The sequence below is a fragment of the Gopherus evgoodei genome, chromosome 1, assembly GCF_007399415.2.
Source record: "Gopherus evgoodei ecotype Sinaloan lineage chromosome 1, rGopEvg1_v1.p, whole genome shotgun sequence".
NCBI lineage: Eukaryota > Metazoa > Chordata > Testudines > Testudinidae > Gopherus > Gopherus evgoodei.
Genome location: NC_044322.1, coordinates 132,907,602 through 132,932,693, shown reverse-complemented (window position 1 = coordinate 132,932,693; position 25,092 = coordinate 132,907,602). Strand labels below are relative to the sequence as shown.

Below are 25,092 nucleotides of genomic sequence, written 5' to 3'. Positions count from 1 at the left end.
ATGCAGAATTTCCTCCCACCGCCCCCGAAATGAGCTGCAGAGATATTGGCCGCCACTAGGGGCTGCTGGACCTGTAAGAGCGCGGCTCTCAAATAGAAGACAATGCCAGGGGAAAGTGGGAGGGAACTGGAGGGTTCCCAGCAGCTGCAATTCCCAGCATGTCCTGAAGAAAGGATGCGGAGTGCAGGAAACTGTGTAAGCCTGGGACCCAACATCAGGCTGTTTGTCCCTCTGGATACCTGGCCTCTGGAGGGGTAGAGGGTATAAGTGTTTGGGCTCGGGGGGAGGACGAGGCTGGGCTCTGGGGGGTTAGAGGGTATAAGTGTCTGAGCCACGTAAGGCCCCACGCCTGGGCTCTGGGTGGAAGGAGGTGAGAGTGTCTGGGCTCAGGGGCATGGCTGGTCTCTGGGGAGACAGGGCTGGGCTCTGGAGGGAATGGGGTGTGAGTGTCTGGCCCCCTAGCTGGGCCCTGGGAAAGGGAGGGGGCAGAGAAACAGGAACTGGGTTGTCACAGGGGTTTCTTTAACTCTCTATTCCTAGGGGAATTTTTGTGTGTGTTTTTATTGCTACAGACATACTTGCTGATAGGTATTTTGAAATAAATTACCAAAATCATTGAAACTGGCATGATTATGTAGTGTTATTTTGAGAAATAAAATTTGCATAATTTTAAAATATTGTGTGCAGAATTTTTAATTTTTTGGCACAGAATTCCCTGAGGAGTAGAAGTAGGGAAGCAGATTGGCAGAATATGGAGTAGATGACGGAAGGGGAAGAGGGCTGGTCAAAAGGCATGGAATGAGGTGGAAAGTGACTGGGGGAAGCACAGAGAATGTGTGCGCAAGGGAAGGCATGAACACAGGTGCAGAGACCTTGAGGAGGTATCGACTGGAGTGCAAAGGACCTGGGGAGGAGCATGGGGAATAGAAGGGAGATACTAGGGCACTCTAAGGGGCAGAGGCCATGGAGGTGGGGGCACAGGACAGCAGACTTTGGAGAGGTGGCATTATGGAAGGTGGGTGCAGGGAATTGGGGAAGGCATGCATCCATGGATGGATGAATAGGTGGAGTCTTATACAAGTCAAATATCAAGAATGTTAAATGTCTAGAGCTTCTCATGTGATGAAAGCTTCCCCCTCTTCTCCACACCCCTTCATACCCTGCCTTGATATCACTCCTTACTGCGCACACACCTCCCATGGGCTTGCTGAAATCTGCAGAAGAGGAGCCAGGTTTGGGTGGGAGACCCTGTCTGTTGGAGCATGGGTTTCCTCACCTCCTCTCCCTACGTCCTAATCCAATTTACATTTTTGGTGCCCATTAAGAAAACAGGGAAATTCACAAACAACAAAAATGTAGTTGAAGAGTTCAGGCTGAAAGTGCTTGAATGGAGTCAAGCCCAGGTTCCCTCCTACTCCAAACTGTGCTCTCCTGACAAAATTCTATACTTGTTAAAAGATGTACAGGTAAGGGAACCAGCCTGCTCCCTACTGCCCCATGGCTTCCACTACTCATGCAAAGTTAACTTTGCCGTCTTGTTTTGTTCTATAATGAAATGTTGTTGAGAGCATATAACTGATTTTACACATTAAGACAGACTGTCCACACCCCCTAAAGTATATGGACACCCAAATCTCATTAAGATTAGTGAAAATTGGGCATCCAAAACCCCATGGCATTTTGTGAGCAATTTTAGTCTAAATATGTAGTCAAGAGTTCCAAAAGGCATAATCCCAGGGCATACAAGTTATTGGATTCAATGCTGGGGTAGGAAACTGGGTGAAATTCTGTGTGTGATATACTGGAAGTCAGACTATTTGTTCCTTCTGCCTTAAAAATCCATGAAGCCACACGAAGAAGGTTTTCTCACAGTATTAGGTGTTGGTGGACTAGAAGAATGGACATAGGAATAAAAAGAGTGGAATGACTGATAAGGTGTTTTGTGTGTGATAAACTGTTTTTGGATCTTCCATGGTAATACAAGCGTATGTGGAAAGGGGAGAGAATTTTGAGACGGAGGTAAAGGGGCCTGCAAAGGTATGGAGATGTATGCAGAAAAAGATTGCTTACAAGTTTGGATGTTTAATCATATTAAACTATATTGTTCAGATATTACTGGTAATACACACAAGATTTTTTTTGGTAGCAAGCGATTCAATAGTTTACTGGAAATGTATCTCTTAAATATAAATTGGACTATGTAATATTCCTGCTCTTTATTTTGTAACTGACATTTTTGTGTGTGCACGTGTGTGGAAATTTAAGGATTCAAAGTTAAAATTGGATGGGCAGCGTGAGTCAGGTGGGGGTAATGGTAAATGAAGGAGAATTATATGGCAGTGGAGAACTATCAAATTCCAAATTTACTAATGATTGTGGCATTTTTTAAGAGTATTTGATTTAAAAAGTGTAATTTTACTGGAAATACTCCAAAATGCACTTTCAACCTTAACTCTTTTAAGAACGTTATTCAATTATAACTATATTTTACACACCATAAGTACAGTATATTTCTCCATGCAATAAAATAATTTTAGCTAAGATGTTGCAGAAATTGCCATGCCTTTACGTTATCAGCAAGACATCTTCCCTACAGAAAGACAGATGCATATTAACAGTACCAGACACCAGGAGCCTACAGTACACATACTAACATTCCTGAAAACGGGCATGCAAGGAATCAGAAAGTGTTAAGCATAATGGTTAAACTGTATGCTAAACTACTCGATGTATTCCACTTATAAAATAAATACAATAGAGAACAGAGATATGACACACATTTTCCCACTTGTTACAATAACTGTTTCATTAGGTGAGTAATTTGAGGACAAAATAGTGTATACATACTCAAGGTCAGCGGTGGAGATCTTTAAAGTGTTAATGGAAGAAGTATGGCTAAATTCCCATACACTGTTTTCACAAAGTCAAGCAATATATGTGCATATAATCAGGCACATCAACATTAAAGTTGTGTAAAAAGGCAATGCCAAAAAAACTTTATTTACTATGCATTCTTCAATATCCATTCACAACACAGTACGGGAAGGAACTCATTACTATAATTCACCATTGTACCTAGGAATTGGAGATCATATGCTATATTTCACTTATTGTAATAAGAATAGCCATGCTGGGTCAGACCAATGGTCCATCAAGCCCAGTATCCTGTCTTTTGACAGTGGCTGATGCCAAATGCTTGAGAGAGAATGAGCCGAACAGTCTATTATCAAATAATGCATCCCTTGTTGTCCAGTCCCAGCAGGGTTGCCAATCCTCCAGGATTGTCCAGGAATTAAAGATGAATCCTTAATTAAAGATTATGTAATTTGATGAAACCTCCAGGAACATGTGCAATCAAAATTGGCAGCCCTAGCTTCTGGCAGTCAGAGGTTTAGGGGCACCCAGAGCATGGGGTTGAATCACTTGGTTAAAAGCCATGGATGGACCTATTTTCCACTGATTTATCTAATTCTTTTTTTAATCCAGTTATACTTTTTTGCCTTCACATCTCCCGACAATGAGTTCCACAGGTTGACTGTGCATTGTGTGAAGACGTTCTTCTTTATATTCGTTTTAAATGTACTGTCTATTAACTTCACTGGATGATCCCTTGTCCTTGTGTTATGTGAAGGCGTAAATAGCACTTCCTTATTCACTTTCTCTACATCATTCATGATTTTATAGACCTCTATCATCTCCTCCCTTAGTCATCTCTTCTCTAAACTGAATAGTCCCAGTCTTTTTAATCTCTCCTCACATGGAAGCTGTTCCATACTCCTAATAATTTTTGTTGTCCTTCCCTGTACCCAGGGCCGGCTCTAGCCATTTCGCCGCCCCAAGCATGGCAGCACGCCGCGGGGGGGGCTCTGCCGCTCACTGGTCCTGCGGCTCCGGTGGACCTCCTGCAGGTGTGCCTGTGGAAGCTCCATCGGAGCTGCGGGACCAGCGGACCCTCCAGAGGGACACCTGCCGGAGGTCCACCGGAGCAGCCTGCCGCCCCCTGCGGCATGCCGCCCAAGCACGCGCTTGGCGCGCTGGGGCCTGGAGCCGGCCCTGCCTGTACCTTTTCCAGTGCCAATATATCTTTTTTGAGATGGGGCAACCAGAACTGCATACTATATACAAGGTGTGGGTGTACCATGCATTTATAAAGGCATTATGATATTTTATGTCTTATCATCTATCCCTTCCCTAATGGTTTCTATCATTGTTCCCTTTTTTCACTGCCATTGCACATTGAGTAGATGCTATCAGAGAACTATCCATGATGACTCCTAGATTTCTTTCTTGAGTGGTTACAGCTAATTTAAACCCCATAATTTTTTATGTATAATTGGGATTATGTTTTCCAATATGGATTATTTGGCATTTATCAGTATTGAATTTCATCTGTCATTTTGTTGCCCAGTCAACCAGTTAAGTGATATCTCTTTGCCATCAGTTTTGGCATTAACTATCTTGAGTAATTTTGTATCATCTGCAAATGTTGTCCTGTGTTCACCCCCTTTTCCAAATCATTTATAAACACATTGAATATGTTTCTTTATTTTGCTTTCTGATGTAACCATCACAGCATTGAGATGTAGTTTTCGGTACCTGAATTTCCTTATATTGAACAAAGAAAAGACTAGGTCTTAAAAAAAAAACAAATTATAGCAATTTATAATTAATGGATTACAGTGCAAGTATTTCACCAAATTCTTGAGCTTAAAAAAAAACACAACCACCTCCTCCTCCCTCCCCTTCCCCCGAAAAAACTCACTCCACACACACACAAAATTTTAACCTTCTGGAGTCCTTAAGTTCTTTACTAAGGTAAAACAAATGATGACTGAAGGATACTGTCTTCTAGAGAGGCTTCATTCAAAACAACAGATTTATGCCACAAAAGGTGCTCAGAAAAGGAACAGGTAATTTGCAAGCTGTGAAGTCAAATGTTATGATGATGAGGTGCAAAAAAAATCTAGAAAACATGCAGCAGCAACATCAGTCAAAAATGATTTTGTTTTACAAATGCCATTTTTGATGCAGAAAAACTGAAAATAGAACAGATAAAACCATATCACTACTGTAGACAATAACCGGACATGCACACAGAGAATGCACTGGGAACATATTGCAAAAAAATATATAATTGCTGACCTTTAAAGAAAAATATGCCTCTTTCACTCAGCATAGCAACCTCAATACTCATTTACCCAGTATCGTTTTCTCCACTTTTCAACAATGAATTATAATGTCATATTAAGTGTTTAATGAAAACATATTCCTGAGCCTCCTGGAAGGGTTTATTATGTAACAGGAAAATGACTGTTTATGACATTATTGTATGCAGTGTTGTTGCAGACATGTCAGTCCCAGGATATTAGAGAGACAAGGTGGGTGAGGATTGGACCAACTTCTGTTGGTGAAAGAGATAAGCTTTCAAGCTTACACAGAGCTTTTCTTCAGCTCTGGGAAATGTACTCAGAATGTCACAGATAAATACAAGATTGTATTTACCTTGTATTTAGCTGTGACACTCTGAGTACATTTCCCAGAGCTGGGAAGAGCAAGCTTGAAACAGAAATTGGTCCAATAAGATATTACCTCACCCACTTTGCCTCTTTTTATGACATTGGCAGCATGGGATGCCATACAGCAAACTATGAACCAGCTTATATTTGCTTCAACATTAGACACAAAGTATCAGAGGGGTAGCCCTGTTAGTCTGAATCTGTAAAAGCAGCAAAGAGTCCTGTGGCACCTTATAGACTAACAGACGTTTTGGAGCATGAGCTTTCGTGGGTACCCACGAAAGCTCATGCTCCAAAACGTCTGTTAGTCTATAAGGTGCCACAGGACTCTTATTAGACACAAAGAGTATTAAAATGGGGAAAGAGGGAGTGTTGGGGGAGGGAGAAGATTAGTTTACATTCTCTGACATTAGCTTCCAAGTCAGGTGAAATAAAAATGGTTTGCTAAACAGTTGTTAGCAACCATCAGCAGGCTGCTCAGGAATGCCAAGCTGCATTAAAAACTTTTATTTGAAAAAAATAAAAACCCCACAAAATTCATAATTTGCAGATGACAAGCGTACCTCACATGTAAGCTTTTGGAATAGGTGCCACCAAAATGAATGCAATTTTCTTGCACAATAATTGTTTTAGCTCCGTGCACGTTGTGGATTAGAAACCACCCCACAGTTGGGCAAAACATTTCATCCCATTTAGTTTCTGTAATGGAAATTCCAGTTAAAATTTTAGAACGGAGCAGAATTTCTATTGATCTACTGTCCTTCAGCAGAAACCAAGAGAGACCAGTTGAATGATTGCAATAGAATTAAACGGAATTTCAAATATGGTTTAGATATTTGTTGCAGCAGTTGCTGCTGCCCAACAGAAGTGTGTCACTTGCAAGACATGCTGGAAAGGTGTCACACTTCTTCACTAAAAGTAACAGCCAATTATTAACAAAACCTAACATGGGGCTTCTAAAAGGCACATAATTGTAAAGGCACAATACCTTGCTGGGTTCTCATCCTGGACAGATACAGGAGGCTTGTCAGTTAGCTTCTGTGGTGCAAACTGAGGTGAAGGGGACCTTGATGTCTCCATTCCAGGTTTCTGAAGGTAGCGATACTTTGAAGACAATACAGGTTCAGATTTAAGATGTGCTTTCTCTTCTAAGTGCTGACACACATTCTCTGTGGATGCTGTTTGCCGGAGACCCTGAGGATGAGCGCTCTTTAGTTTTCCACTGAACGCTGCAGGACTCTGAACGTAACCTGTAATTACCTCACCAGAGCTGGGGGAAATGGACTGAATGGGTTTCCTGGGTACTGCCAGTAGTGATTCTGAAGAGATGCTGAGTGAGGTGGAATTGTCCTGGCCCCTGTATTTATTATCTCGTTTGGGAGGGGGAGGCCTCTGAGGGGCAGGTCCACGTCTCTTGTTCAGCAACGTCAGCTCTGTCCACTGACTTTCCTCTCCTCTGCCTTGTGGCGGACAGGAGTGGCTCTCCTGCAGTGTCTGAGGCTCAGAATAAGTGAGAAGGGGCAAGCTGCAATCCTTGCTTTTCTCATTCACGTTTTCCTGGGAGTATCTGTAATCACTGGGCAATGTCCCGGATCTTCTCCGGCTCTCTTGAGACAAGACAATAGGTTCTCTTGTTTGAAATGGTCTAACAGATGCCTTCCATTTGGGTCCTAAATTTTGGTCCAGCTGAGCCCTTTGTTCTCCTGGGTTATCTTCTGGGAATCCTGTATCAGCTTGCCTAGAAACAGAAGAAAAATCATTAGTCAATTACTGTGCTATTATTTCCTCCTGTGTATTGCTACAGAAGTACTGGGAAGCTTGGAGACAGATTATGTCTGCCATATTACATTAACTAACAGCTACAACCTACTTTAAAAATATATATAATATTGTATTTCTAATGTAATGTGATGAGTCAAAGCACAATGTCGGTCTAAATTAGGTTATGTTGTGTCATGCAATGTGACATAGCCTTGAGTTACCTGAGGCACTACAATGCACATGGTATAGCTGAACATGCAAGAGTATTTTCTTCTAACTTTTGTGTAAATTAAGAGAATGGCTTCCTTGTATGGCCTTCAACACTCAATTAACATTTCTTTCAATTTCCAAGCAAGTAATGAATGCAGTGTCTAACTAAATGCAGATTGCCAAACAAGTCTGCTCTCTATTATTTTAAAATGGTATACCTGACATCATAATTCACCGCCCACATTCATATGGCAAAATTAACATAATCTTGGGGTTTAAATTTGCAGATATAAATTACTGATGCAAAATTAATGCGCACTGACAAAAGCATCAAATGCACTGGTACCGATAAGGTGAGGGAAGAGATATCTTTTAGAAACAGAAAATAAAGGCACAATATTTTGGATCGAGGTCTATACTAGGCTTAACAAATAAATCAGACAAGAGTCTTTGTCCCTACAGCATGAAGTATTGCTGTGGCTAAAGAGTCCTGTCTCATCTTATACAAGATATTTTTGTTTTAATCCAAGTCTATACTTCTCTTTGCTTTGTAGTCACCACGCTGAAGCAACTCAAGGCTGGTGCCAAGCACAAGAAGTATAGTTGAGTTGTGCTCACCAGAGAAAGACATATCAGAAAAGGAAGTAAGTAAAAGTACCTTGGAGACCCAGAAAGAAGGCAGGGTTGTTCTCTGCTTAGGGGAGGTTGGAGAGATACTGTGAGCTGAGAAAAGAAGCTGTAACAGAAAAGTAAAAGGTTTCAGAGTACATTATTTCATTTGTGCCACGGGAGGTTTTGTTATCAGTATTTGGAAATGAGACTGGGCAAGTGTAAGAGGGACTACAAGTTTTCTTTAATAAATAAAATAAATAAATAAATAAACAAAAGCTGGAATGTTTGATCAATGAAACACAAAAAAATTGAGTGGGCCATTTAGGGCACTGGGGTAAAAATCTGTCTGAGGATTAGTCCTGCTTTGAGCAGGGGGTTGGACTAGATGATCTCCTGAGGTCCCTTCCAACCCTGATTGTCTGTCTGTCTGAAATCTGACATCAACGGTTACATTGCGACTTTATCAATCTACTGATCTCAGCATGATTCTACACTGAAAACCTTCCTTTACTGATTGCAGGTGTTATTTCCACAGACATTAAAAAAATAGTGTGTACTCATATTTGATTTCATTTTTAAAAGGCAGCTCAAAATATGCTTATTTCTATTTTAACTTCAGAATGTCACAGATTTTTACCCCCCTTCTGCCAAGATACCTTACTTTAAAACAGAGGGTTGAAAAACCTAGTACAGTTAATATAAAGATCATCCATGATTAATTTTTTTTCTGAGTAAGGCACCAAACCTCCATTCTTCCATATGGCACAAGGAACTTGGTCCCTTGCATCAAGTACATCATATTGGAAATTACATTGAAATTATGTTGTGTCACAACATGAAAACTTGATAACTGAATCAAGTCATCACTAGTTCCTCAGTGTGCTGTCTGGAGACAAAGTAGAAAAATTCAAGTTGCGTGGGTGCCATTGCACATTTTGCTCAACAAAAGGTGTGTTTTCCCAAGCAAGTCATGGTGGGAGGTAAAACAATGACTCAGTTACCTAAGGTCTGCAGTGCTGATAAGTGTAGTACTATAATTCTGTTTCTGTATTTTACTAAGATGCCGTAAAACCTCATGTTTCTTTCCTTCTAAGGCTGATAAACCAGACAGTGTCTGAAACAAACATAAGGTCTGATTTCAAGCAAAAAGGTCACATCAAGTGGGATTTTTTTGTAATATTTGTATGAAACCGATGTGTGCCTCAGTTTCCCTATATGCTGCATTGTTACCTAGGGGTCTCAATGGTGTCTAGATGTCTGGGTCTTAAGTCCCATATCAGTGGAGTTCCTGAGAATACAATGGCAGATCCAATTGCCCAGTCATTGACACCTAGCAAACAATGACCATAGATTGCCCCCTCTCTCTGTAAGAAGCCAAGCAGCATTTCCCCAGTGGGAGAACAAAGGTCCAGAGGAGGGTTAAGTGTGGACTGCAGGAAGAAGGCAAGCACACCTGGGAATCAGATGGATTACAGTTGGGCTCTGACCTAATTGTAATGGACTATGCTTTAATCTTCATTCCTCTATGCCAGGGGTGGGCAAACTTTTTGAGCTGAGGGCCACATCTGGGTGGGGAAATTGTATGCAAGGCTGAGGCAGGGAGCTGGGGTGCGGGAGGGAGTGCAGGCTCTGGGAGGGGGTGCAGTGTGCAGGAAGGGGCTCAGGGAAGGGGGTTGGGGTGCAGGAGGGCGCTCAGGGCAGGGGTGCAGGAGGGGTACAGACTGCGGCAGGGGGCTCAGGGCAGGGGGTTGGGGTGCAGGAAGCGTATGAGATGCAGGCAGGGGCTTAGGGCAGGGAGTTGGGGGGGAGTGTGCAGGAAGGGTTTGGGCTCTGGCCCAGCGCTGCTTACCTAAAGTGGTTCCGAGGTGGCAGCTGCACACACTCCCTGCATGCCTGCCCTGTCCCCAGCCGGCACCACTCCAGGGAGCGCTGCGCCCCTGGGGGAGGAGGGACAGAGGGCTCCGCATGTGTTCCCCATTCCCAGCCAATGGGAACTGCGGGGTCAGTGCCTGGAGCCAAGGGCAACACACACAGCCCTCTGACCCCCAGCTTGGGGGCCACAGGGACATGGTGTTGGCTGCTTCTGGGAGCGGCGCAGGGCCCATGGTGCCATGGGGGGCAATCCCGCGGGCTGTATTCAAAGCCTTGAGGGGCCAGATCCGGCCTGTGGGCTGTAGTTTGCCCACCTCGCTCTATGCCAATTTAAGAACTTCCTCTGCTGTGTTCCAGATGATTAATAAACCCTACTGTTTTCACAATGCTGTGAGAGTGTCACTGAAAATGCTTGGAGAGGTGCACTGATCCCTAAAATGTGTACAATTCTCCATCAAGGGTCCATCTCATTTAGACTAGCTGAACAGAGCTCATGGTGTGAAGCAGGAGTGCTGCAGGCCCAGTCTAAGGAGGTGGTGAAACTGTGTTGCTTATCCTGGAGGAACAGCAAGACCCTGAGGGGCGTCTGCCACATTGAAAGGTTCCTCCTAGAGACTGCTCCAAGGCTGGGGGCAGTAACGCCCATCCTGTGGATCTGGGACACCAGGTAATCCTAGAGCTTGTCTACACGGTGCCAGCAAAGGGCACTAGAGGGGTGTACAGTCTATAGGATGGTTTGGATTAAGACATAAGTAGAAGTTAGGTTTTGGGCTACAGTGAAGAGGGGAAACTGACAAGAAAGCCAGCTCCCCAGCCAGGCTGCTGCCGGGTCTCTGCTCCAAGCTGGGCTGCCAACCAGGCTCCCCGCTCCCTCCTCCCTGCCAGGAGCACGGTGGCCAACTGGACTCCAGGTGCAGATCTCCTCACCAGAGGCGAGAAGCCTCCACTAGCTGCCTCCAACTCCCGGCTGGGAGTGTGGAGGCAAGAAGCCCTGGGAAACTTTCCCACTGCTCCAGGCTGGGAACAGGAAGCCCTGAGGGGCGGCAGGGCTCTCATTCCCCCCCACTGTCTCCCTTCAGCCTGTGGAAATGCTCCTGGTGAGGACACCCACCACCAACAGGAGGGTAGTGTGGACATCAGCCACCACAGTAATTACTGCTAGTTAAAGTCTAAAAAATGTGTAAAAAAAAATAATCACAGATAAGATGGAGACTGTGTGTCATGGGAAAGTAAGAGTTAGCAAGGACATAACCCAAGGTTATGTTACCATTATGTTTTTGGTTATAACTGGTTTGAGTAAGATTTTTTAAAGATTGCTTTTGAAAATCGTGAATGTTTTATTAAAATGCTATCATTTTGACAGTATGAGAAGAACTTTGGTGCAGATGTTAATTTAAATAATGGGTAACATAAAGAACCATTACGAAGGTGGCGGAAATATAATTATGGTAAAGGGTAGTTTAATGCTAATTAGAACTATAATGGAGTATAAAAGAAGTAAATGTTGCTAAATTGCAAGGGCGCTCCGATTAACCTTAAAAGGGTACTTACTGCTAGGCTTCAGGATTATAAGGCTCTCCTTCATGCCGTTGTCAGTAGGCTGATCATCCATTGCCAGACCATTTCATCTTTGAGTGTGAGGATAATAGTAGTATTTACATAATTGGTAGTTGCCTGTCTATTTGTTAACTAATCATTTTTCTTTTTAATAGACTTTGGCTGTGTCATAAACAGATAGCTAAGGGTTAATGTCTCTTTCACCTATAAAAGGGTTAACAAACAGTAACCTGAAACACCCGATCAGAGGACCAATCAGGAAACAAGACTTTTTCAAACATGGGTGGAGGGAAGTTTTGGGTGTGAGTTCTTTGTGTTGTGTCTGTGCCCTCTCGGCTCTGAGAGTGATTTTTCTATCTCCAGGCTTTCTAATCTTCTGTTTCCAAGTTGTAAGTACAAGGATAGTAAGACAATAGGTTTATAGTTTTTTTTTTGTATTTACATGTGTCTAGTTGCTGGAATGTGTTACATTGTATTTTTTTTGGATAAGGCTGTTTATCTATTTTTTTTCCTTTAAGCAATTGACGCTGTATATTGTCATCTTAATACAAAGACTATTTTTAATGTCTTTTTCTTTCTTTTTTTTATATAAAGCTTTCTTTTTAAGACCTGTTGGAGTTTTTCTTTAGTGGGGACTCCAGGGAATTGAGCCTGCAGCTCACCAGGGAATTAGTGGGAGGAAGAAGTCAGGGGGAAAATCTCTTTGTGTTAGATTTACTAAGCCTGACTTTGCATACCCTCTGGGTGAGGGGGAAGAGAGATTAGATCTCTCGGTACTTGTGTTTCCAGGACTGTACGCAGGGAATCTCCTAGGGTCGTCCAGGGAGGGAAGCCTGGGAGGAAGTAACAAGGAAACAAGGGGAGGGGGTTATTTCCCTTTGTTGTAAGACTCCAGGCATCTGAGTCTGGGGGTCCCCCAGGGAAGGTTTTGGGGAGACCACAGTGAGCTAGGCATTGTATAATTCCTAGCTGGTGGCAGCGATACCAGGTCCAAGCTGGTAACTAAGCTTGGAGGTTTTCATGCTAACACTCATATTTTGGACGCTAAGGTCCAGATCTGGGAAGAAATGTTATGAAAGGGTGCATCATTCAAAGCATCACTTAGTGGTCCTTTACTAAATAATTTTTCTGTAACCGACCTAGAAAACTAAGTTGGGTTTTGTGGCACCCTTTTCTTTAACAACTTAATATTAATTGGGAGCATTTCAATATAAAGATTACAAAAGGTTACAGATGTGATGCGTTGTACTCTAACTGCCCCATGTAGACCATGCTGCTGCCTTCTAGCAGGTTTCTATGACCTTAAGGTGAATTAGGTGTCTTTTAGGCTGCACCAGCAGGCTCTACCTGGGGTGGTCAAAGCGCAACATGTTAGAGCATTTTACAACTCACATCCCTCTGGTGCACTTTGCCATGCTACATAGACAAGCCCTTAGCATTTTTTCTCTTGTTATATGTAAATTTGACGATATGAATGACCATTTTTGTTACCCTTTTCATATACCATCTATTTTAGTCTTCAACTCACCCTTATTGCCGATCTTTAAATAGAAATGCAAGCAAATTTTGGCCAGATCCTCAAACTGAAGTCAATGAAACGATACCAATTATCACTAACTGAGAATCTGGCTCATGCAGTTTTATCATTGAAATGGGCACTGTCACAGTTGCTGTGTTGACCTACTTGTACAAATGTCTTATCTGAAAGGTCTTGCCTTTCAATATGAAAGGCACATCAAAATGGACCTTGAAAGTAAGTCCTTCCCAAATGGTTCAGATTACTCCAAAGGTTGTGCCAACCAGCACTGCCAAAGTAAACCAATTTTTAGGCCTATTGTACCAGCCTTGACAGTGTCTCATGAATAAAAGGATTCCAATCGGGGAAAAAACACCCATAAAACAAGTATAGTTCATGAAATTTCCTTGCAAATACAAAACAGTAAAATGAGTAGTTCCTCATGCAGCTGAATGTTGTTTTGGTGCTGTCCACACAACTATTGTTAAGGTTTTGAGAGCGCTTCCACTATAACCCCAGCTTTTCAGTCATATGTAAACACTATTCTGGGCTCAAACTTGATAAACAAAATCCATTTTTGTTTTTGTGCAATCAAGAATTAAGGTAATGTTTTAAATCTCAATATTGCATAAAGAAAAGGTGATCAGGCATGGATGCCATTTTCACAGTCATTACTCAAAAATGACATTTTAGAAGTTTTTTGCCAATATTATGGGTCTGTAATGCATAAAGCACAAAATCACTTCCGAAAATAATTTGTAAAGGTAGGTGAAGTGCCTTCTTTTAAAATGATTTTGAATTTCTACACTTTAAATAGATATTTACATGGCAACAGTTCATAGCAGTTGTGAAGGAGACATTTTAGTTTATCAGTACAATGGTAACTCTCTTACAATCAAATGAGAAATCTCTATCTTGGTTTCTTTAAATATTTAAATTTTAAACATCCCATTTTACTAGAAGATGTTTAAAACTGACAAAACACCAAAAGATTCAGGACGTGAGTCTCATTTACCCTAAGGCCACTTCATACCATTCTAGGCAGGTTAGAGAACATAAGAACGGCCATACTGGTTCAGACCAATGATCCATCAAGTCCAGTATCCTATCTCTGACAGTGGCCAGTGCCAGGTGCTTCAGAGGGAATGAACAGAACAGGTTAATTTTGAGGTGCCATGAAGTGGGAGTGAATTATATTTAAAAACCAAATGTATATATTTACTCTACTTTAAGGACCCTTTTCACTACTAGAGTGGCATGGTCTTGGGGTAAACAAGAATCACGCCCTCGGATTAAAGAGCCAGATCCAATAATCCTTATTCACATCTGGTCGGATCTCACAACGCTGACTTAGAGAATCAGATTTTCCCTGTTGAGTTCAACGTGAGCAGGTCTGGGCTTTTAAATAGTCCCACTGACTTTTATGGAAATATTCACAAGAGTAAGGGCTGCAGGATTAGGTCCTAGGTACTGAATACAGATGTCTGTCAAAAGTAACAGTTGTTCCTCATCTAGGTAACTGATGTACAGCTTGATTTTTGTTTCTGCTCACTCGTGATGCCAGAAAATCCTTTAAGCGCTCTGATTTCTTTTTATTAACATAGGTCATAACATACTACATAATGGCAATGGTGGGGTACACAGAAAATCAAGATCACAACATAAGAGGGTCCAAAGATGTGAATTGCATGCAGTGCTGCAGCCAGTCTGCAAAGTTTATATTAAACTTGACATGCAAATCAGAACTGGTTTTGCAGGCGAAAGTGAACAGGACACAGCGCACTATTAAGCTGACATGTTGACACATCAAAAAAACATTTGTGTTTTAGAATTTCTGATGAGATGTTCTTAACAATCCTTTGGTTTGTACCATAATGAATGCTTTGGTAAATAGTACTGTCATCCTCCAAAATAAAATGAAATAAAAAATATTTAAAATGTCACAGTATAGATGATTTAAGGGATGCGGTGTTTCCAATTGGTGGGTTAAAATTTAATGGGATATGTGCCTTCATACAGAGTTTTTATGAAAGTAAACACACATTTTACAGTGGCACACAGGGTGGTTATAGGGAAAAGGTAGCTGCATTCAGCATGGGGGATAATTTACATTCAGGGTGGGTGGGTTCTCATGCAAAACATGCTAATCACGTTACCCTGAAGAGATTTGATCTTACTGTTCAGAAAGGAGGAAAAGAAAGCAAGCTTCAAGCACCAGAAGAACCCTGTGGCAAGAACCTGCAAAGTGTTACATTAGTGTAAATACCGAGAAGTCCATTAAAAAGAGGCTGATTTAAAATTTTAATTTCTCTGTAGAAAGAAACACACAAAATATGGAACTGTGGAGATCAGGTCCACAGAAACTGGCAAAGGAAACTATAAACACCACTGGAAAATCCACCTTTTGTAAATAGAAAACAACCTTATCATAAAATGAGGTTCAAATAAATATTCCAGCTACCATTGACACAATGGGAGAGATTTTTAATCCTTTGATAACATGACTGTAAAGTCATTGCTGATTTACTGCTTAGTGCAGAACAAAATCTATTTTATCATTGTACAGTTAGATGGCTTTGGCAAAAATAAAATCCTAAACATGTCAGCTACGTAAATTTTCAAAGAGAAAAGAACTGACAAAGTTCTAATATTACCAACTTAAATAAATTTTATACGTACAACTAACATCCATACATTTGCCCCCATTTAGGCCAATGATCCATGGTCACCTTATTTATCCATTACCAATCACCATCATCAAAAACTTCATATACCAGATCATCTTCATACCTGAGAGACGACTACTTTCCCCAGTATACACTGCCACAGTTGTGAAGGCAAGTTGCTGATTCTAGATAACCCTTGATTTAACAGTAATTGTTTGCAGCATGTTCTCCATAAAGGTTCTGGGGCTCTGCAATGCATTGCCACCCATGGAAAGATGTGCTGACTTTGCAGGGCCCATTTGTTTTATCTGGCTTTTGCAAAAAATGAGGGGGGATGGACATACAGATTGAAGTATGAAGGTGCTGGTGTTTGGTAAGTGCTGCAGCTTGGTAGGATGGGTGAACCGATGGTACTGAATTTGTGCTTTGTAATTCTAAAGAACTGGCAGGGCACTCAGCCTGGTACGGGTGCTTTCTACTTATTCTAAATTGAAAGAAAATAAACCAAATAAAATATTACAGCAATAACCTCCTGGCCTAGAAAGGAGGGAAGTGGACTCCTGTGGAAGCAATCCCCTTCAGGTATAACTGGCCATAACTGGCCATGTCTATCTTTAAATGGCATTGGACTCTGTTATTTAAGACAACTCTTTTTCCATATCCCACTTTAACAGATGACATCTGTGGAGTCATCTCAGCACTCACTGATAGGGACTCTGCTTTCAGTAGTCTCCGGCAGAATCTCTGGATCTTGCTTTTCTTTCATTGTACCTTGAAGCCCGAGCAAGCATTTTGTTCATAGATTCATAAATTCCAAGGCCAGAAGGGACCATTATGATCATCTAGTCTGACTTCCTGTATAACACAGGCCATAGAACTTCCCCAAAAGAATTCCTAGAGCATAGCTTTTGGAAAAAATCCAAGCTTGATTTAAAATTTATCAGCGATAGAGAGAAATCCACCATGACTCTTGGTTCAATCAGGCTTTTGGTTCAACACTGATTTGCTTCTACTCTGGTTACTTTAGGATTAGTTGGATGCCTTAGGCCAGGTTTCGGAGTACTTTTAAACATTTGTTATACGAAGCCTGAGTACCATGTAAAATTTGCCACACTGGAGATGGAGATTGTCTTGAGAATGGTATGAATTGAACTCTGGGCATATGTTGCACATTTTAATTGCACTTTAAAAGTTGATTAATTCCAATGATGTAAAAATATATATTCCTGATTAGAGCAACAAGCAGAAACAGGAGACCTGTGTGCACTTAGAGCAGATAGCAGTGGTCTAATTCACAGGTGTGTAAAATGCATGGTTGGGCCTAAATCATTTTTTTAGACATCTCCTACAGATGTCCATGAGCAATCACCAGAATGGATCATTTTGTAGTGCGTGGGATGGCCCATGTAGCATCTCTGAGGCATATGACAAAACCCATTCCCCTTTACTTTCCTTCAATATCCACCTACTTTCTCTTGTTTTACATTTCGACCTTATCTAGGCTAGGGCTAACAAGTGAGATGTTCAGTTGAGTTAGCTAGCTCAGGCAGTGAAAGGAATCCAATTAGCATGTTGTAAACTACAATTTCTTTGTCTTGACTTGATTTGTAGAGGTGTTTATTAGATCAAGCTAGATAACTTGATGCATCACCACACCTGTAAACCCTAATCTAGATATGGCTTTAGTTACAATGTGTTAGCTAACATTTTACAAATACACCTTTTATCCTAGGCTTGTCTATATAGGGACGTTTTACCAGTTATAGAGGCATAATTATATAGGATTTAACTCATCCCAATGTAGACAATCTCATTCCAGTATCAGAGTGGCTTTCCTTGGTTTAGTTTAAACCACCTTCTAAAGCAACATAAGATTAACTGAAAAAAAAAAGGCACTTTGATATCCAAATAAGAGGATCCACAGGTGGGGAGTTATACTGGTATAATTACAGCAACTGAAATGTCTACTTTAGGTTATACTGAGTTTTGTTTCCCCCAGGTAGGCAAGGCCCTAATCTAGACAGTCTTAGGCTTGGTCCATACATAAAACTTAGGCTGACCTAGCTACATTGCTCAGGACTTTATGCAGTAAAGCTGATCTAACCCTCAGTGTAGGCATGGCTATGTCAATGGAAGGATTCTTCCATCAACCTAGCTACTGGCTCTTGAAGTAGTGGATTACCTACATCAATGGAAAAACCTTTTCAATTGATTTAGGAAGCATCTATACCAGTGGTTCTCAAGCTGGAGTCCATGGATCACTGGGGACAGGGTATTCCAGGGGGTCCGAGAGATGGCCAAGGTCACTGGCCCTGCTGATCAACTCTTCCTTCCCAGTGCCTTTTGCATGCCGCAGAACAGCTGTTCAGCAGCAGGTGCTGGGAGGGAGGCGGAGGAGCGGGTACGGGGCATACTCGGGGGAGGAGCAGAAAGAGGCAGGGAAGAGGTGGGGCAGGATGGGGCCTTGGGAGAAGGGGGTGGAATGGGAGCAGGACTTGGGTCTGAGTAGGGGTTGAGCACCCCCAGGGAATATTAGAAGTTGGGTTCGGGGTCTGCAAAAAATTTAAAAATCATAATGGGGCTCTTTGGGTTGCTAAAGTTTGAGAACCGCTGGTCTACGCTACAGCTCTACAACGTAGTGTAGGCATATCCTTAGATTGTAAGCTCTGAGGGCAGGAACCATCTTTTTGATGTATGCTTGCACAGTGCCTAGCATAATGGGACCAATAGTTGCTACAGCAATACAAATAACTAAAACAAATAAAATAAAAAATAGCACCTTCCCTTGTTCCTACCCAGTGAAGTTCTGATTATGCTTAGCTTTACAATTGCTGACTCTAAAATATATTCTAGAGAGCCAGATGATGAAATACCCGCATAGGATACGGCCTTATCCTATGGTTACTTATACAGGAGCTTTGCCCCTGCATAACAGCAGCCTTAGGTACTTGGTGTTTTTCAAATGCAGGAGGGTATTTCCCAGATAAAGGAAAATCTGAGATACTTGTATAATCGAGACTGAAAAATTAGGAACAAGCTATTGTTTTACAGCTTCCAAAGTGCTGTTGTTTAGGGTAGAGCTGTCAATTTATTTGCTCTGCCCAAGACACCAGGCAGAAAATATAATTTGATCCAGCTCACCAGAGGACCCCCCAAACGCACAGCAGAGCAGACATCCAAATGCTCTGCTTTCTTTAGAGGATCACTACCAATAAGCTTTGGAAAGAGGTGTATTTTAAAGGAGAGATCAAATGAATTGGGAAGTCTTTTGGAGCTCAAGCTGGGGGAAGGGAACCCAAGCATAAGGGGAGCACTGAAGAATACAGGTAGCTGGAGAAGGCTATAAAGTCGGCACTTAGGAAGGTGGTTTTGGAGAGTTAAAAGGAAGTGAGAGCACTGAAGGTAAAGATGAGAAATGCAGTTAAATGTGGAAAGTGAGAGGGAGGCCATGAAGGGAAGTGCAGAGAAGAGTGACATGGTTAGAATGATGAGAGAGGAAGAGAGGTTTTTGCATTTGGTAGATGAAATGGGTGCAGATTAAATTATTGGGAGGCTAGAAAGACAGACGTCGCAGTAATTAGGGCCAGAATTTCATCACCCTTCTCCCTCCTATCAAAGACTTGTTTCAGTAATAAATAGCCTGAAGCTAACATGGTCCCATATTTGTGTTGTAGTAAATCTTATATTAAAAGGTTTTGCTGTTACAGATTTCTCTAACATTATGGAGATCACTGCTCTCGCCATGCCTGAGCCCTTGACTGGATGCTACTTGGTGGAAGACGGAAAAGAGGACGACAACAGATGACAATAAAACTACTAAGATAGATGCTGCTGTCATGGGAAGAGACTGCGATGGAACAAGAAATACAGCATTAGACAGGCAGTGGTGGAAACACTGGATTGCCTCATGTGTCACAAGGTACAAGAACATCTATGCTGATAATTAGTCCTTCCACCCCCGCCCTGAACAAACCCCCTTACAGCACACAATTTGATCCATGCCTTAAAAAAGAACAGATCTCAAGATCCGCATTGTAGCAGACGCTTACAGTAATAACTATAAGTGTGCCCATGAGACTTGACTGAGTAGCAGTGTTTTGAAGAGAAAGGATCAGAGGATGCAGCAGACTCATTCTGCAGCTATGCTAACCTTTTCACTGCTGGATCACTCCCCACATTCTTTCGTTTTCTTCTGCCAGAGCTAGCAGGTGATTTTCTGCTAAACATTAACAGGCAACTAGCATATTCTGCAGCAGTTAAATATGACATCTGATCCTATAGAACAGTAGTCAGTGTAGTACATGGTGTCTGACACCATCAGGTGGTCCAGAGACATTTATACGGAACACATCATAGGACACTGTCAATATCACACTGAGTAATCGAGGCTGCTGACCAGGGAAATAACCCACTTCCTTCCCTGACGAACCAGGGGACGCACCCCATCCATGTACTCATTCACTACATCGATACTGACTTGGACTCCTCCATGGGTGGCGTGCCTGAGCCGACTTATCCACTGACACTTTAAAAACTCTTGCACCCCAATCTGGGTCTATGCCAGTTATATGATATATCTCTTCACCCTTGCAACCGATACCTGTAATCCCTCATAACTCAAGCCTGACCCCAGATGTATAGTACCTTCCCTCTTGTGTCTATTTAACTTTAAACATTAACTTTAATAAAAATTTTAAATCTGAAGAGGGTCAGGAAGAATTTGAGATTTGACAAGAAATTGCTAAAAATACAGATGGCACAGTGCTTTCCCTCATAAACATCTTCTTTCCTCCTCTCTAGGTAAATTGTAACAAGTGAACTGAAGTGAAATTGAGGGTTTGCTTTTACCAGTTCAGCCACTGGATTCTCCTATACCTGCTGTTTTGTTTTATAATTATTCCATACATCATTAAATACCCTGAGCTCAAAATATTAACAGCAACAGCTATATTCATCCTCAAAATAACTGATGTATTTCATTCCAAGTCAGAATATCAGGATGTGCATGTTTTAGTCAAAGATACATTATACAGCCACTCATCAGGACCCTGATTCAGCAAAGTATTTAATCAAGTGCCTCCCAAGCGTGGGAGTAATCCACTTGAGTTCATTTGGACTGTTCATGCGTCTAAGGTTAGTTATGTATGTTGCTGACCTGGGGTGCAGAATAACAGCCAACGCCTCACTAATCAAAGAGTCTGCCTATGCTGGAACTGGAGCTGTGATTTCTATCTTGAGAAGAGCTCCAGCGAGTGGACTAACAACAGAGTAAGTGTTCCAGCACAGGCAGCGGGAGGGACTAGTCTCGATGGGTACATAGCTAGGGTTTCAGATAGTATTGTACTCAGGGAGACCAGCCCATCCAACCACCGCTACACAGCTACCTTTAGCATGCTAGCTTGATCAAGAGCTACTCGCATGGGTACGTCTACCTGAGCTGGAAATTACACCTCCAGCCCCTGGGCAGACACCCAAAATGGAGTGGATGACCGAGTTATAAAATCTAACAGTTATTCTTCATGCTAACCATGTTTTTAAAATGTTCTTCTATGATATTCCCACCAGGGATTCCTTAAATCCCTTTCCTACTCATTGCCTCACTCCCACCAGTAATGGTGTCCAAATAGCTTTTTCCAGAACATAAAACACCAGTGAATCCTGAAAGTGACAGCCTCATAGAGCAGCAGAGTTAGCTGCCCAAGTGGTATTATCTAACTACACATTTCTCTGGGTATTAATCCAAAGACTTTAATACACATTTGGAACTATTACAGTTATTATGTAAATCACTTCTGTGTATTTTTAACTGCTTCCTTCCCCAGGGTTCCAGAGCTTCTAAATGCTCCTTTGGTGCCTAAAAGTGGTACCCCCTGCTCAGTGCTCTTATGAAATAATAATAATGATCAAAACAAAACTAAATTAAGTGCTGAGACCAGGGCTACCCAAATGGCCAAATCCTCCTCCTCTCTATTCCACACTGTGCGTTAAATGTGTCTCAGTGACACTCCCCTGGCTGTTTGGATCAGTGGGAGTGACCTGCTTAACTGAGACCAGAATATTGTCCAATGAGGTTGTGTCATAAACAGATAGCTAAGGGTTAATGTCTCTTTCACCTGAAGCACCTGACCAGAGGACCAATCAGGAAACCGGATTTTTTTTCAACTCTGGGTGGAGGGAAGTTTGTGTCTGAGTCTTTGTTTTCTGTCTGCCTGCTTTCTCTGAGCTTTGGAGAAGTAGTTTCTGTTTTCTAATCTTCTGTTTCTAAGTGTAAGGACAAAGAGATCAGATAGTAAGTTATATGGTTTCTTTTCTTTGGTATTTGCATGAATATAAGTGCTGGAGTGCTTTGATTTGTATTCTTTTTGAATAAGGCTGTTTATTCAATATTCTTTTAAGCAATTGACCCTGTATTGTGTCACCTTAATACAGAGAGACCATTTGTATGTATTTTTCTTTCTTTTTATATAAAGCTTTCTTTTAAGACCTGTTGAAGTTTTCTTTACTGGGAAATTTCAGGAAAATTGAGTCTGTACTCACCAGGGAATTGGTGGGAGGAAGAAATCAGGGGGGAGATCTGTGTGTGTTGGATTTGCTAGCCTGATTTTGCATTCCCTCTGGGTGAAGAGGAAAGTACTTTTTGTTCCCAGGACTGGGAACGGAGAGGGGGAGTCACTCTGTTTGGATTCACAGGGCTTGTGTCTGTGTATCTCTCCAGGAGCACCTGGAGGGGGGAAGGGAAAAAGGATTATTTCCCTTTGTTGTGAGACTCAAGGGATTTGGGTCTTGGGGTCCCCAGGGAAGGTTTTTCAGGGGGACCAGAGTGCCCCAAAACACTCTAAATTTTTGGGTGGTGGCAGCAAGTACCAGGTCCAAGCTGGTAGCTAAGCTTGGAGGTTTTCATGCTAACCCCCATATTTTGGACGCTAAGGTCCAAATCTGGGACTAAGGTTATGATAGGTTGCCCTTGTGTAACTGAAAGAAGTGGCTGCAGCAGAGCCAGAAGAGTGGGAAATTGAAAGTAAAGCAGGGTTCTAACTTTGCAGGACTGGCAATTAAAAAGACCATGTTATTACTTATAAATTGAACACACGTTGAAGAAATCACTGAGATAAAATCAATACAGAATTCCAGCAGACTGGCTTTGCAGTTGCTTTCAGGCTAGAACTGCTCTTGAAATCTGTTTTTAAATTACTCAAATGCAAATGATCAACTGAATTCAGATACCAACCTCTTCCCCAATAGAGGGGCTTCCACATCTCTGTAGCAGTTCTCGCGTCCCACTTTTCCATCCCTGTGCCAGCCACTCTGCACTGCACCCTCTGTCCTTCCCAATCAATAATTGTACATCATAGCCAGAAGGATTCCCAAGGCAACAAAGGGCATCCCCTCTGTCCCTGCATAAGCATATTGCTTTCAAAATACACCCACTACAGAGGAGCAAGACAGAACTATTTTATTGTAAGACAAACCGTTAAAATACTCAAATAAATATGTTTGACCTTTGTGTCACCAAAAGCAAACAAACAAACACCGAGAGAAGGAGATCAGTTTTCTCCAGGAGGCACAATTTTATAGCAGAGCTGTCATTTCTCAAAATAGGGGATTGTAATGGGAAGACTGTATAACTTTCACCATTTATCAGAGGGCCAAAGACATGACTGAACTCCTGTTGAAGTCAATGAGAGTCTTTCCATCAGCTCGCTCAATCAGGTCCCAAATGAACTGTGAAAACTCACACAATCAGGCCTTGTCTACACTACACAATTAAGTCGACCTATGTTAGGTCGCTGTATAGCCACTGCAGTAATTAGTGCAGTTTTTCATGTCCACACTACCCTCCTTCTGCCAATGGTTCAGATCCTCATCAGAAGGGCTTGCACTGACTTAAGTGGGGCACTGGGGAGGAAGGGGGAGGCTGACAGCTTGAGCTGGGAGCCCCACTACCCAGCACTGACAGCCCAGGCTCTCAGTGCTGAGCAGTTGAGCTCCCAATTGGGAGCTCCATGGGGGGCTGACAACCTGGGCTCTCAGCACTGGGTAGGGTTGCCAGGTGACCAGTTTTCGACCAGAATGCCCCATCAAAAAGGGGCCCTGGTGGTGCTAGTCGGCGCTGCTGACCAGGCTGTTAGAAGTCTGGTCAGCGGCAGGGGGTGGGGGGCAGGAGCTAAGACAGATTCTCTACCTGTCTTGGCTCTGCGTGGCTCCTAGAAGCAGCTGCCGCTCAGGGGTGGGGGAGCATGTGGAGTACCGGCTCTGCAGCTCCCATTGGCCAGGAACCACAACCAACTGGAGCTGCGGGGGTGGAGCCTGGGGGTGTGGGGACAGCGCGCGGATGGAGCCTCCCTGCACCTAGGGGCTGAAAGGATCTGGCAGCTGCTTCTTGGGATCCGCGGTTATCACCGTCAGGACACTGCACCTCAACCCCCTGCACCAGCCCAGAGTCCCCTCCTGCACCCAAACTCTCTCCTGGAGCCCACACCCTCACCCCCACACCCCAAACCCCTGCCTCAGCCTGGAGCCCTCTCCTGCATTTTGAACCCTTCATTTCTGGTCCCACCCGCAGCCCGCAGCCCCAGCCGGAGCCCTCAATTCCCTCCTGCACCCCAACCTGGGCCAGCTCCAGGCACCAGCGCAGCAAGCAGGTGCTTGGGGCGGCCAACAGAGAGGGGCAGCCTGTCTGGCTCTTCAGCGGTGGGCCCCTCAGGCCCTCTTGGAGGAAATGACCTGCCACTGAATTGCCGCCGAAGAATGAAGCGGTGGCAGTAGAGCTGCCACCGAAGTGCCACAAACATGGCTCCCCCACCCCCACTGCATGGGGCGGTAAAAACACTGGAGCCGGCCCTGACCCCAGCCTCCTGCCCAAGCCCCCTGCTTCACCCCAAATCACTCATCCTCAGATCCACCCCAGAGTTCACACCCTCGGCGGAGTCCTCACCCTCCTCCCCAGCAGGGCCAGCTCTATAGTTTTCGCTGCCCCAAGCAGAACACCGAATTGCTGCCGCGGGTGGCGGGGGCAGTCCATGTGTCTTTAGGGCGGCAGGTGTATTTCCGCAGCGGCGGCAATTAGGCGGCAGCTTCTATGTTTAGCTGAAGCCGCCGCAGACAGCTAAACATAGAAGCTACTGCAGAATTGCCACCGCCGCAGGAACGCGCATGCTGCCCTAAAGACACATGGACTGCCCCTGCTGTCCATGGCGGCAATTTGGTGTGCTGCTTCGGGGCAAAACAACAGGGACTGCCACTTGGAATGCTGGTGCCTGGAGCCAGCCCTGCTCCCCAGCCTGGTGAAAGTGAGTGAGCGTGGAGGACAGCGAGAGACGGAGGGAGGGGCGATGGAGCGAGTGGAGAGCAGGGCCTTGAAGAAGGGGTGAGGTGGGAGTGT

The 25,092-nt window shown here is 43.2% G+C and overlaps 1 protein-coding gene across 9 annotated transcripts in view; it reads right to left on the bottom strand.

Moving 5' to 3' along the window:
* SHROOM2 (shroom family member 2) overlaps positions 1-25,092 on the bottom strand; it is a 195,717-nt gene that overhangs the window by 18,805 nt on the left and 151,820 nt on the right. For 8 of the 9 annotated variants that reach the window (XM_030572478.1, XM_030572487.1, XM_030572498.1 and 5 more), the window contains 2 exons: positions 8,146-8,223; positions 6,505-7,254 (listed from right to left, as the gene is read on the bottom strand). In XM_030572478.1, the coding sequence (XP_030428338.1) occupies positions 6,505-7,254; positions 8,146-8,223 (828 nt within the window). The remainder of the gene's footprint in view (positions 1-6,504; positions 7,255-8,145; positions 8,224-25,092) is intronic. The other variant, XM_030572508.1, reaches the window with a different exon arrangement.